Here is a 12,189-nt window from a genome sequence, read left to right as displayed (position 1 = left end):
ATAGCCGTTCGAAATCGGGGGTCCCAGCGAGCGGCGATCCGGTAGGGGGCATCCCCGAGGCCCGCCACTCTAGCGTTCGGGCAAGGGTTCCCCTGGGACCTCCTCCCCCGAATTTGAGCTCTCTGGGTCTTTGCGTTCCAGAGATACGAGCGATTTTCTTCTGAGATCGTAACGTCACCGGCGTCCGCAATTTTGCAGCGCGCCCGATGGTTTTCTGCTAATATCTACGCGAAAACACCACCAAAAACTATGGAACTTATATGGTTCTTTTCAGCTCGACTAGATGGTCCCAACGAGCTCGGTGCTCGCCGAATCCGTCTAGTATTCGCCGAGATATTTGCGTAATAGACGGTATTGTCTATGAGTTCGAGCACGAGCGCTCTTCTAAAATTTGGTTGCAATCTGAAACATCACCACTAGAGGCCGCTAAAAGTTACATAGAGCACCTTTAAATATTAACCAAAATCTACTTTTTGTTTTGACATTTTTTTTGTTCATTTATTTGTTCTTCACCTGTTGTTAATAAACATTTTATTATCTGTCCCAAATAAATCCAATTGATTTTATGGCTGACTTGACAGTCTAAACACAGAATTAAAAAAAGTAATATTATGTTGTAAATATTTTTAAAATGATTGAGATTACATAGGCTGCATGTAATAATTGAGCTTAATTGATTAACATGTTAACTGTTAACATATTTATTTAGTAAAATCTTTTTCTCACTCAATGGAACCTTTTCTCAGACTGTGATGACTTGTTTTAAACCACTTGTTTCATCAGCGTTGTAAATCCTGCAAAGTTATATGTACATTTATAACACTATATTGCCTTTGCATCAAATTACAAAAAACTAAAATAATTGAACGTTTTTCTTTTGCTATTTGAGCACATTGGTACACAACAATATATTTAATGTAGTCTCTCATTCACCGCTAGAGAAATTGCTGTCTTAAATTAAGTACAATTCAAACTAACAAAACTCTGACACTAATTACTAATGATGACTCAATAATTCAAATCAACTGATTCGCAAATCAGTTCAACTGAATTAAATGAACCGGATCATATTCATGATTCGCGAATCACACTAGCTGTCACTTCCTGTAGCACCGCCTCAAACAAAACAAGCAACTTAGTTTCCCATACAACCTGGAGAGAAGGCCGCAGTGGACATATAAAACACTTTTATAATAATTGCGTGTCTATAATCGAGGAATCGTGTGTTTTAACACAAATACTGGAGCTGTGAGCTGGTAATTACGGCTATTATGGCGTCCAGCTACAACGCGAAAGAGGAAGACGGTCATCTCTCCGGATCCGCGGGGCTCGGCGGAACCGCCATCCGGACCAGAAAGCCCGACAACACCGCCTTCAAACAGCAGCGCTTGCCGGCCTGGCAGCCCATCTTGACCGCGGGGACCGTGTTGCCCGCTTTCTTCGTCATCGGCCTCATCTTCATTCCCATAGGAATCGGCCTCTTCGTGACGTCCAACAACATCAGAGAGATCGAGGTTTGAGCCTGTTGCAGTGTGTTTAGTGTAATTTTACTAACAAACACACAGCTAATAGACGTGTACTGTTCACTCGGACGTCATGAGGTCTATGTAACCGCGTGTTAAGCATGTTTCTCTGGTTTACAGATTGAATATACTGGGACTGACATGTCCAGCCCGTGTTTTAACTGCTCTCAAAGCTTCAGCTGGAACAGCACGACTCCATGCAAATGTGTCCTGTCCTTTTCTCTCGACCAGCCTTTCGAGGTGAGTGAGTGTTTATGACCTGCCCATTATGCGGCATTCCTTTTCAAGGGATGGTTTAGCCAAAGTAAACGTTTTGCCATTTACTCACTCTCAATGTTACTCCAACTCCATGTGACTTAACCCCTTAAAGCCTGACATATGAAACAACAGTCAGAAAAAACCCAGAGGTGTAAACATTACCTGAAAACTGAAAATAACTCATAAACCAACCCCTGACTGGGACATAAACGTGCATTAAAGTTGAAGAAGGGCCTATGCTAATTTTTTCCCCACACAATAAAACTTTTTAGTGGCCATTTAATGTCGAAGTGTTAAAAGGACAAACAAACACATGATGATTTGTGCACTATATTCGTGTTCTGAAGCCTTCTGCCATCTTCTACCTCTCATGTCTCAAATCATTTGAGCTTTTGCATAATCAAACTTGGCTATTTTTAACTTGTGTGTACAATGTTTCTGGTGTCAGCTGCTTCCAGTGTTTTTTAGCTGCACAAAAACAGTTTGTTATGCTACTTGATATTGCAAACTGTTATTTATTACCATTTGATTTATTATAGTAATCATAAACACTCTGGTTTTTAGCGCAAATAGTTAAACCGTTGACTACACTGTTATTCTTTTAGTTATTTACTTATTGCAGCTAATAAATTGGAGGTCTCTCACACTTTGATAGGTATTGAATTATCATATACATTGCTACATGGTATTGTTTATTATGTAGAAACATGATAGTACCATAGTACTTTTTGTTAGTAGTTTCATCATTCACTTTTAGCTGTACTATGAGGAAACGAAAGGCCTTGGTTTTCCTGACTGATAACATCTGACATGCATAAGGTTCTCAGTTTAGTTATTTATGGTCAGACAGAAGATGTTATATATAGAAGATGTTTTCCTGGTGGGTTAATTGATGAGCTTTCACAACAATGCCAGTTCACGACTGTAACTTTCTGTCCTCAGAGTAATGTCTTCATGTACTATGGCCTCTCAAATTTCTACCAAAACCATAGACGGTATGTGAAGTCCAGAGATGACAGCCAACTCAATGGGGACCTTAACTCACTTAAGGTATTGCATCTATCTGTCTATCTGTCTATCTATCTATCTATCTGTCTGTCTGTCTGTCTGATTATCACTCTCACTGCATGAATGTATCTTACGAAACTGATTTCGGACATACTGGCAGCGTAGAGCTTTGGTGATAGCAAATATTTAGTTGCTACGATACTAAGTTCTAGGGGTGCAACGATATTTGAACCGAACCGAAAAACCGCGATACACCACCCACGATACGTATCGCGATACTCTCATGGCGAACCGAACACGCCCGCCCCCTGCTGCCCCGCCCAGCCCCGGCTCATTGCACCTCATGTGTTATGTGTACACAACGAATACAGGGCTGTTGCCTAACCACCATTAACCACATATAATCGCGATAAGCTCAGTGTTTTGTTACTTTTGACAATAAGCAAGGTGTAATCTTTCAAATTATGTCTATTTGATCACGAAATGCAAACAATAAATGCCGTTTTGGCGCTCTTAGATGTGGCGTGACAGATATCACTGTATGTATGCGGCAGCGCGGAGCGCGATCATCTCTTCCTCAGTTACAGAATAAACATGAATGGACACCCGAAGGTATGTTGAAAGATACAGTATACTTACTGAAAGGCATCATAACTCGTGTAAACACTCAATCAGTGTTTCAACAGCGGAAATACGTCAATAAAACGCTTAGTTTTTCACATAGCTTTATATTTACCTCAGGCAAGTCATTCATAGCTTTATATTTACCTCAGGCAAGTCATTCAGTGTCCACAGCTTGCTGGTTTGCTAACTCTTTCACTAAATAAATGCTATATATTAGCCTATATATTATATTTTACTTAACCTGTTTATGATATCTTGATTATTTAATGTATGTTTAAAATAGTTGTCATGAAAATAACAGCAACTGTGTAAATTATTGTATAACAATAACAAATTAGAGTAAAAACATGTTAATGCAAAAATTGCCTTATGTGCAGTTTACATGTTTTCATACAATTTGTTATTTGAGTGTTGATTATTATTATATCATGTTAAGCTTTAATGTTATAGTAATGTGCAAGTAAGGGCTGTAGTTTACAGCATTAGCAGATCATTTTGTTATCCTTGAGAAACGTTTACTTTTAATTGAATTAATTTAAAGACAAGGACACAATTTGTTCATTAAAGCACTGTTTAATAAAAAATAAAAGCAATTTTAGCTTTCTAAACCCCCCCACCCCACCGAAATGAACCGAACCGAGACCTCAAAACCGTGGGACGAACCGAACCGTCAGGTTTGTGTATCGTTACACCCCTACTAAGTTCTCACTAGAAATGATATCAAAAGCGGAAAAAGTTAGCCAAAAATGTTTTCGTTCCTATTTTGTTTTAGTTGTTCTTGTTGCTTTTCTGCAACAGATGAATAAAAATCAATTAGTTTTTATGTTTTATTCATAGATATTTATAGTTTGCGGGAGTCCCGCAAATCGTTTTATTCTCCCGCAACGCGGACACACAGAGTGAGTGCATTATACCGCCTGCGCCCGCACTCGCACTCGGCCATCTAGTCCCACGCTGCACTCTATTGCGTTGGGAGTGCACGTCTCTAGATCAAGGGCCCGGCCCGAGGATAGTGTCGGGAAATATCGTCTGTATGTATCTACTTATACTGAGCAATGGTGCAAACTGCCCTCTTCACATATGACTGGGTACTTTCTGCCACGGACTTGCAGTAAAAGGCATTTTGGTTGACTACCTTATATGCCTGCCAACACCTCTATCTATGTGTGTGTCTATCAGTCTATAAATAGCCCTGAAAGACAGACCGAGTATCTTATATATATATATATATATATATATATATATATATATATATATATATATATATATATATATAGACAGCCCTAGTTTTAATGACGAAGCAAATAGAAACTAAATAGTTCACCTAATTTTGAGCTCAGCTGTCTGACGTGTTTGACAGCATAGTATGCTTCGCCAGCGCTAACAGGTGTCAACACTGTCAACAAGCGCTGCATGAGAGCAGGGTTTGACATCATGGGTTTAAAACATCTCCACACCTATTATAGCCCTGTCAATCACCGACAGACCTTGTCGCTTTTAATGAACTTTAAACTGCGTGACATTGGAAAAGCTGTCACCTGTTACAACAAGTTTACTGCTTCCTGTATAAAAGACGTACTTGATTGTATGTTATATATGAAGCTCAAAGCGTATCTTTATATTTCAGGATCCAAGCAAAGAATGTGAGCCGTACCGCGTTAATGAAAAGCCAATAGCCCCGTGTGGAGCCATTGCTAACAGCATGTTTAATGGTAAGACCTGGATCTGAATACTTGCCATCGTGCGAGACTATTTCCTCAAGAGTTTTAATATCGATTGTCTCTTACACTCTTTGCTTCAGACACACTGGACTTGTTTTACATTGATCCCAATGGAACAAAAACCCAAATTCCACTGATCAAAAAAGGGATCGCATGGTGGACGGACAAACATGTGAAGTTCAGAAATCCTGCTGGCAGTAATCTTACTGCTGTTTTTATTGGTATAATTCTATATATAGACTTGCATGTATACTGGGATGAATTGGCATATGTGTTGTCCATATCTCGAACTAAAACTCTCCTCATCTTCCAGACACAGCGAAGCCGGTCAACTGGCGCAAGCCTGTTTATGAGCTAGACACTGACTCAGAAAACAACGGCTTCATAAATGAGGATTTCATTGTATGGATGCGTACGGCTGCTCTGCCCACCTTCAGAAAGCTCTACCGCATCATCCAGAAGAAGAACAACATGACACCCACACTGCCCAGAGGAAACTACACCCTGGAAGTCACCTACAGTATCCTTGCATTGCTTGCCTTTAAAACGTGAAGCTCTGCTGTGGTGTGTGTGTGTGTGTGTGTGTGTGTGTGTGTATGTGTGTGTGTGAGAGATATATAGACTTACACGTATAGAGAGAGAGAGAGAGAGAGAGAGAGAGAGAGAGAGAGAGAGAGAGAGAGAGAGAGAGAGAGAGAGAGAGAGAGAGAGAGAGAGAGAGAGAGAGAGAGAGAGAGAGAGAGAGAGAGAGAGAGAGAGAGAGAGAGAGAGAGAGAGAGAGAGAGAGAGAGAGAGAGAGAGAGAGAGAGAGAGAGAGAGAGAGAGAGAGAGAGAGAGAGAGAGAGAGAGAGAGAGAGAGAGAGAGAGAGAGAGAGAGAGAGAGAGAGAGAGAGAGTGTATAGTAAAATGAACAAGAAATCTTTCCGATTCTGCACAAGATCAACAATATCAAATCATACTCTGATAGCTTTTCATTGAAATTGCTATGCTAATCATATTATTTGTAATTAAAATTAAGCATTTTCACTATCGGTCTTTGACTTTGGTAAGTATACACTACCGTTCAAAAGTTTGGGGTTAGAAAGATTTTTCTTTTGAATTAAATTAATACTTTTATTCAGCAAGGATCCATTAAATTGATAAAAAATGACAGAAAATATATATATTTTTTATAAGTATTATGTATTTTCTCCCTTGCAGTCAATAATTGTACCCCTTAAAGGGGGGGTGAAATGCTATTTCATGCATAGTGAGTTTTTTTACACTGTTAAAGAGTTGGATTCCCATGCTAAACATGGACAAAGTTTCAAAAATTAAGTTGTACGTTTGATTGAGTATTTCTGTTCTCAAAATACTCCTTCCTGGTTGTCACAAGTTTCGGAAAGTTTTTTTCAAGTGTGACGTCAGATGCGCCGGAATTTCCTTATACGGTCCTAAGGGCACTTCTCTCGGAAGGGCGCGTGCGCAGCTGTAGAGCGATAGCCGTTACCGTAACCTATGCCCATCAAAGCGCTGTGTATCGGCTGCACTCAAGTATGTCACCAAAGAAGTGTGTTTTCGGTTGCCAAGGCAAGACAACACTGCACAGATTCCCAAAGAATCAAGCGTTAAGGGACCAGTGGATGGAGTTTGTTTTTCCAGAACATCAACACAGTTGTGCAAGTGTTCTTGTTTGTTCCATGCATTTCGAGGATGATTTTTTTTATAAACAAGGCCCAGTTCGAAGCCGGATTTGCTAATCGTTTAGTTCTCAAGGATAGAGCAGTCCCAACACTAAAGGTTAACGGTCTTGCGTTGGAACCGCAGGCGGTGAGTAGAACTGCTTCAAATATCTGTGTGTGTATCGGCGTCTAAGCTCCGCCCACACGGCACGCCTCCACCCGCTCGGCTTTTTCCGGAAAGACTCGGTACAGCCTATCTTTCTTTTATAAATAATAAAACTAAAGACTTTTTGGAGATATGATGGATGCAATATTACTCTATAGTAGGGGTGTAACGATATTTGAACCGAACCGAAAAACCGCGATACACCACCCACGATACGTATCGCGATACTCTCATGGCGAACCGAACACGCCCCGCCCCCTGCTGCCCCGCCCAGCCCCGGCTCATTGCACCTCATGTGTTATGTGTACACAACGAATACAGGGCTGTTGCCTAACCACCATTAACCACATATAATCGCGATAAGCTCAGTGTTTTGTTACTTTTGACAATAAGCAAGGTGTAATCTTTCAAATTATGTCTATTTGATCACGAAATGCAAACAATAAATGCCGTTTTGGCGCTCTTAGATGTGGCGTGACAGATATCACTGTATGCATGCGGCAGCGCGGAGCGCGATCATCTCTTCCTCAGTTACAGAATAAACATGAATGGACACCCGAAGGTATGTTGAAAGATACAGTATACTTACTGAAAGGCATCATAACTCGTGTAAACACTCAATCAGTGTTTCAACAGCGGAAATACGTCAATAAAACGCTTAGTTTTTCACATAGCTTTATATTTACCTCAGGCAAGTCATTCAGTGTCCACAGCTTGCTGGTTTGCTAACTCTTTCACTAAATAAATGCTATATATTAGCCTATATATTATATTTTACTTAACCTGTTTATGATGTCTTGATTATTTAATGTATGTTTAAAATAGTTGTCAAGAAAATAACAGCAACTGTGTAAATTATTATATGACAATAACAAATTAGAGTAAAAACATGTTAATGCAAAAATTGCCTTATGTGCAGTTTACATGTTTTCATACAATTTGTTATTTGAGTGTTGATTATTATTATTATTATATAATTTAGGTTAAAAGTCTAGGCTCTGTTGTTAAGCTTTAATGTTATAGTAATGTGCAAGTAAGGGCTGTAGTTTACAGCATTAGCAGATAATTTTGTTATCCTTGAGAAACGTTTACTTGTAATTGAATTAATTTAAAGACAAGGACACAATTTGTTCATTAAAGCACTGTTTAATAAAAAATAAAAGCAATTTTAGCTTTCTAAACCCCCCCACCCCACCGAAATGAACCGAACCGAACCGAGACCTCAAAACCGTGGGACGAACCGAACCGTCAGGTTTGTGTATCGTTACACCCCTACTCTATAGGTACTCAAGATTAACATGAGATTGACCCCCCCCCCCCCCTTTAAACTCATCTTTGATAATCAAAATTACATACTGAAATGTTTTTTTCCTGTGAAAATATTTTCTTCATGCCTTAAAATAACTTGAATGTAACTTTACACCCTTGCTTCATTTAGTATTCGTGGATCCATGAATATGCACATTAGCCATCTCACTCCCTCCAGCTCAGAATAGCTACCTGATCCACTCGGTCAACTGTAGTAAACGCTACGGCTACACAGTGGCAAGAGGAAATATTGGTTTAGTTCAGCCAAAATGATTTGGGAGAATCCTTTGACCGGATTGGTTACAGGTTTGTGACGTTAGGAAACTTGGGCGGTTTTAAACTGCGTTTTTGTCTTTGGTACCAATGGTGTTGGTTGACTGTTTTAAGAACACCACATAGACAATAAAAAACTTGATTTTCACCACAGGGGGTCTTTAATAACTTCTGAATTGACATTGTTTCCTCAACCACTTGCCCCTCAGACTACCCCGTCCGCAGCTTTGAGGGCCGGAAGCGTATGATCCTCAGCACCATCTCCTGGATGGGAGGGAAAAACCCCTTCTTGGGCATCGCCTACATAACGGTGGGCTCCATCTGCTTCTTCCTCGGCGTGGTGCTCCTCTTCATTCATCACAAATACGGAAACCGCAATAACAGCTCTGATATTCCCAATTAAGCGTGTGGAGTGCATGCGTTCTGTCAGGCGTTTAAATGGCATGCTTCGATTCTAGTTTATCATTTTAATGGTGCAAGACAGCATTTGACCACTTGATGTTCAGCTTATTTATTTCTGTCCACTTCAAAGTTTTATTTTTTAATTTTTATTCTTTCTGATGATGGTTGATGGTTCATTTCAAGCATGATTTGACCGTCGATTTGCACATGTCTAAGCCTGAGGTTAGCGTGATATTTATGGAAGCTTGTTTCCACCACGTAATAAAAACGGTTATTGCAATTTTTATCTCATAATTCTGACTACTTTTTTACTGCGAATTAGAGATATAAACTCGAAAAAATGTCGCAATTACCTATTTCATTTCCTGGTGGAAACGAGCTTCCGTACATATTCCAAGATAGATCCGATACAAAGTCAAAGTTGTATAAATTGAAATGAATGTATGTTTGTATTTCATAGAAATGGCTTTTACTTTTAGCCAAAAGTGATGTTTAAACAGGGCATTTGTAATATGACTACTTTATTTTTTAAGTTTAATATAAAAAGAATAGTTTTACTTTTCCTCTGAGGTTCATAAAGTCAAATACTGAATCAGTGTTTACTTCCAAACTTCTATGTAGTGCCAGATTATGGTAGGGATCATTGACAACTATATCTAATTTTTGAGGACTGTTACATTCTTATTGTTTTCTGGAGATGCTTGTGCTCTTTGCTGTGTGTACTTCAAGGCTTGCAACAAGGACCAAATGTTTGATTCTGTGTCTATTTAATTGAAACAGTCTTGGGCTCATTTTGGATGTCGTGTCTTTTTTAAGTGTTGTTCTGTTTTAAGCATGTCTGCCTCTAACAAATAAGCACTTTAATGTGACAAGCCATACATTTTTGGTCAGTTTTTAGGAGTGTGTGCTGCGTTGTTGGGCGAATAAAATGTCTAATTACTGAACTTCCTGAGAATTTCTCATTATTATGTGTTAAAGTAAACATTGCATTCTTTATCTGCTGGACTGGAGGCATTGCCAAATGAAGATAAGCTGAAGACTGAATTAACAAGTTAACATGTTAAATCAATACAGGCAAAAATCACTTTTTAATCCTCTTGTAAGTTTGGATGAGAGTCAGCTTTTATTTTATTTCTAAGCAATTGACAGTCTAACCCATACTGTAAACATTGATCAGTTGACGACTTCAAGTAAATAAACTTCGTAAAATGCGTAATTGAAAAAATTAAGTTATGTGGAATTTTTTTAAGTTGTCAACTGATAGCTTTTTACAGTGCAACACTACAATAAAACAATTTTGAAAGTTTAGTTCAACCTAGAAAAGAAAAAAATACTGTATATATAATTTTTTTTATGACAAATATTTAAATATTGCCATAAAATAAAAATAAAAGCATACAGGTTTGGAATGACATGGTGGTGAATAAACAATAATATTTTCTAAACCCTATTTAGTTTTTAAAATGCATTCAGTCCATATGGAGATCAATTAATCCTTTGCAAATGATGAAAATAGTTTGCAACTCGTACAGTAAAAACAGGTTATCTTGAGTGTTATTTTAAAGGACGCTTCATTGTTCTCTAATTAAATGTTTTTTTTTTTAGACATTCCCCAGTACATGATAATGTTGTTTTTTTTAGACATTTGTGAGGCTAGCTGATTGTCAAAAAGTCACTGTTAAGAAAGCATGTGATGAATAAATTAAAATAGCTCTGCTTTATACGTCTTTCTATCAAAAAGTAGAACTAGTTCCTCTTCTTTTGTGATAGATGAGACTCTGAATAAGGTGAATAGATATACAACTTAAGCAGCACTGAAAGAGCTATTTTTCATTCATTCGTTTCCTTTATTAGTCTTCAAAACGAAAACATTAAACCCAAAGTGGATCAGTAAAAAGGACCAGCAGTCGAGGTATCTAAAGCTGTGAATAATCTGATAGCCTCTGGCTTCTTCATTACACCAGAAGCAACATCTGTTCTCTCCTGCTGTTGGGATGTTGGACTGCCTGAAAGACCGGCGCTCGAATAGGCCCAGAGGAAAAGTGCTGGAGTAACAAACTGCTTCCCAACCCCAGAGCGCTCTTTCACTCCCTCTCACACCACCAGACCACGGCTGTCCTCACACACAACATGAGGACCGATTGAGATGTTCTGCTGTGAGATAATGATGAGCACCACAGCTCATGTGACTTGAACGCTGTGTTCCTGTTTCTCTGTTCTGTCAATTAGCGACAGACTTTTTTAAAAGAAAGTTCAGTTGATGATCTTGGGTGTCAGAGAGAGTGAGACTTCCCAGAAGATGTATAGGTAGTCTGTTTTGAAAATGTACATAAGTCTGTGCTGTGCCTCTATGGGTCCTATTATACAGGCGCGACGCATTGTTTTTTTGCTAGTTTCAGCCTGACGCTATTATCATTTTCACGTCCTGCGCCACATTGTTTAAATAGCAAATGCATTTGCGCCCATTTGTGCGCCCATGTTCGTGCTGGTCTGGAAACGAGGTGTGTTCGGGCGCTTTGATGGCGCGTTGCTATTTTGAGGAAACTGGAACCTGGTCTAAAGTCAATGGAGCAGTATTTTTTTTTTGTTATTTAAAGGGCGCATTAGTAATATGCCTTTAGGCGGGTGCACAATGCATGTACACTCTGCTTATTACACACACAGGGACACAGCAGCACACAAACATGCCAAAAATAAAAGGATTACAATGTAAAAGATTATTATTGTGTACATAAAGATATGGTGGAATCCAGCTTGTCCCGTGTAGATGGTCTGCTTGCGAGCTTTAATGTCCCCATGAATTCAAAATTGACCATACTTACTTTGTTTGCCTAAATTGATCGTTTTGTGGTGAACAATTCATCCATGCAAGTCAATCCACACAAAAAAAATTTTGGGCTTCGTAATCTTTAATCAAAATCTGAAATTTCCCCTCCCCTCTGCATTGGAGGACCTTCCTTGATGACGTAGGTTTGACGGTTTGGGCGTCTGCTTAACATCCGTAACCACGCCCCTCCAGACAGGCTGAATGACAACACCTACTTTTCTAGATCCAATCAGGTGCTAGTTGGAAAAAAAGCCACGCCCACTATTTTGCCTCATTTAGTATTCCGTTTCTCTCGGAAATACGTCACAACACTGGAGAAAAGTCGTTTGCAACTTCCGGTTCACGGGGACTTTAACCTCGCGCACGAGCAGATCCATTTCCTCTCTAAAGATGTGTCTTTCCGCTTGCAAACTCTGCC

The 12,189-nt window shown here is 39.2% G+C and overlaps 1 protein-coding gene across 1 annotated transcript; it reads left to right on the top strand.

Annotated features, from left to right (window-relative positions):
* The first annotated feature begins 1,169 nt into the window (after window positions 1-1,169).
* tmem30ab (transmembrane protein 30Ab) lies at window positions 1,170-9,055 on the top strand. Its single transcript, XM_056262727.1, has 7 exons — window positions 1,170-1,514; window positions 1,644-1,763; window positions 2,724-2,831; window positions 5,041-5,125; window positions 5,215-5,355; window positions 5,448-5,654; window positions 8,752-9,055. The coding sequence occupies exons 1-7, from the start codon at window positions 1,272-1,274 to the stop codon at window positions 8,943-8,945; spliced, it is 1,098 nt and encodes a 365-aa protein (XP_056118702.1). The 5' UTR covers window positions 1,170-1,271; the 3' UTR covers window positions 8,946-9,055.
* The last annotated feature ends 3,134 nt before the right edge of the window (window positions 9,056-12,189 follow it).

This window comes from Rhinichthys klamathensis, unplaced genomic scaffold, assembly GCF_029890125.1.
Source record: "Rhinichthys klamathensis goyatoka isolate OS25496 unplaced genomic scaffold, OSU_Roscu_1.1 h1tg000196l_1, whole genome shotgun sequence".
NCBI classification, from domain to species: Eukaryota; Metazoa; Chordata; class Actinopteri; order Cypriniformes; family Leuciscidae; genus Rhinichthys; species Rhinichthys klamathensis.
This window is presented reverse-complemented; position numbering and strand designations above follow the sequence as displayed.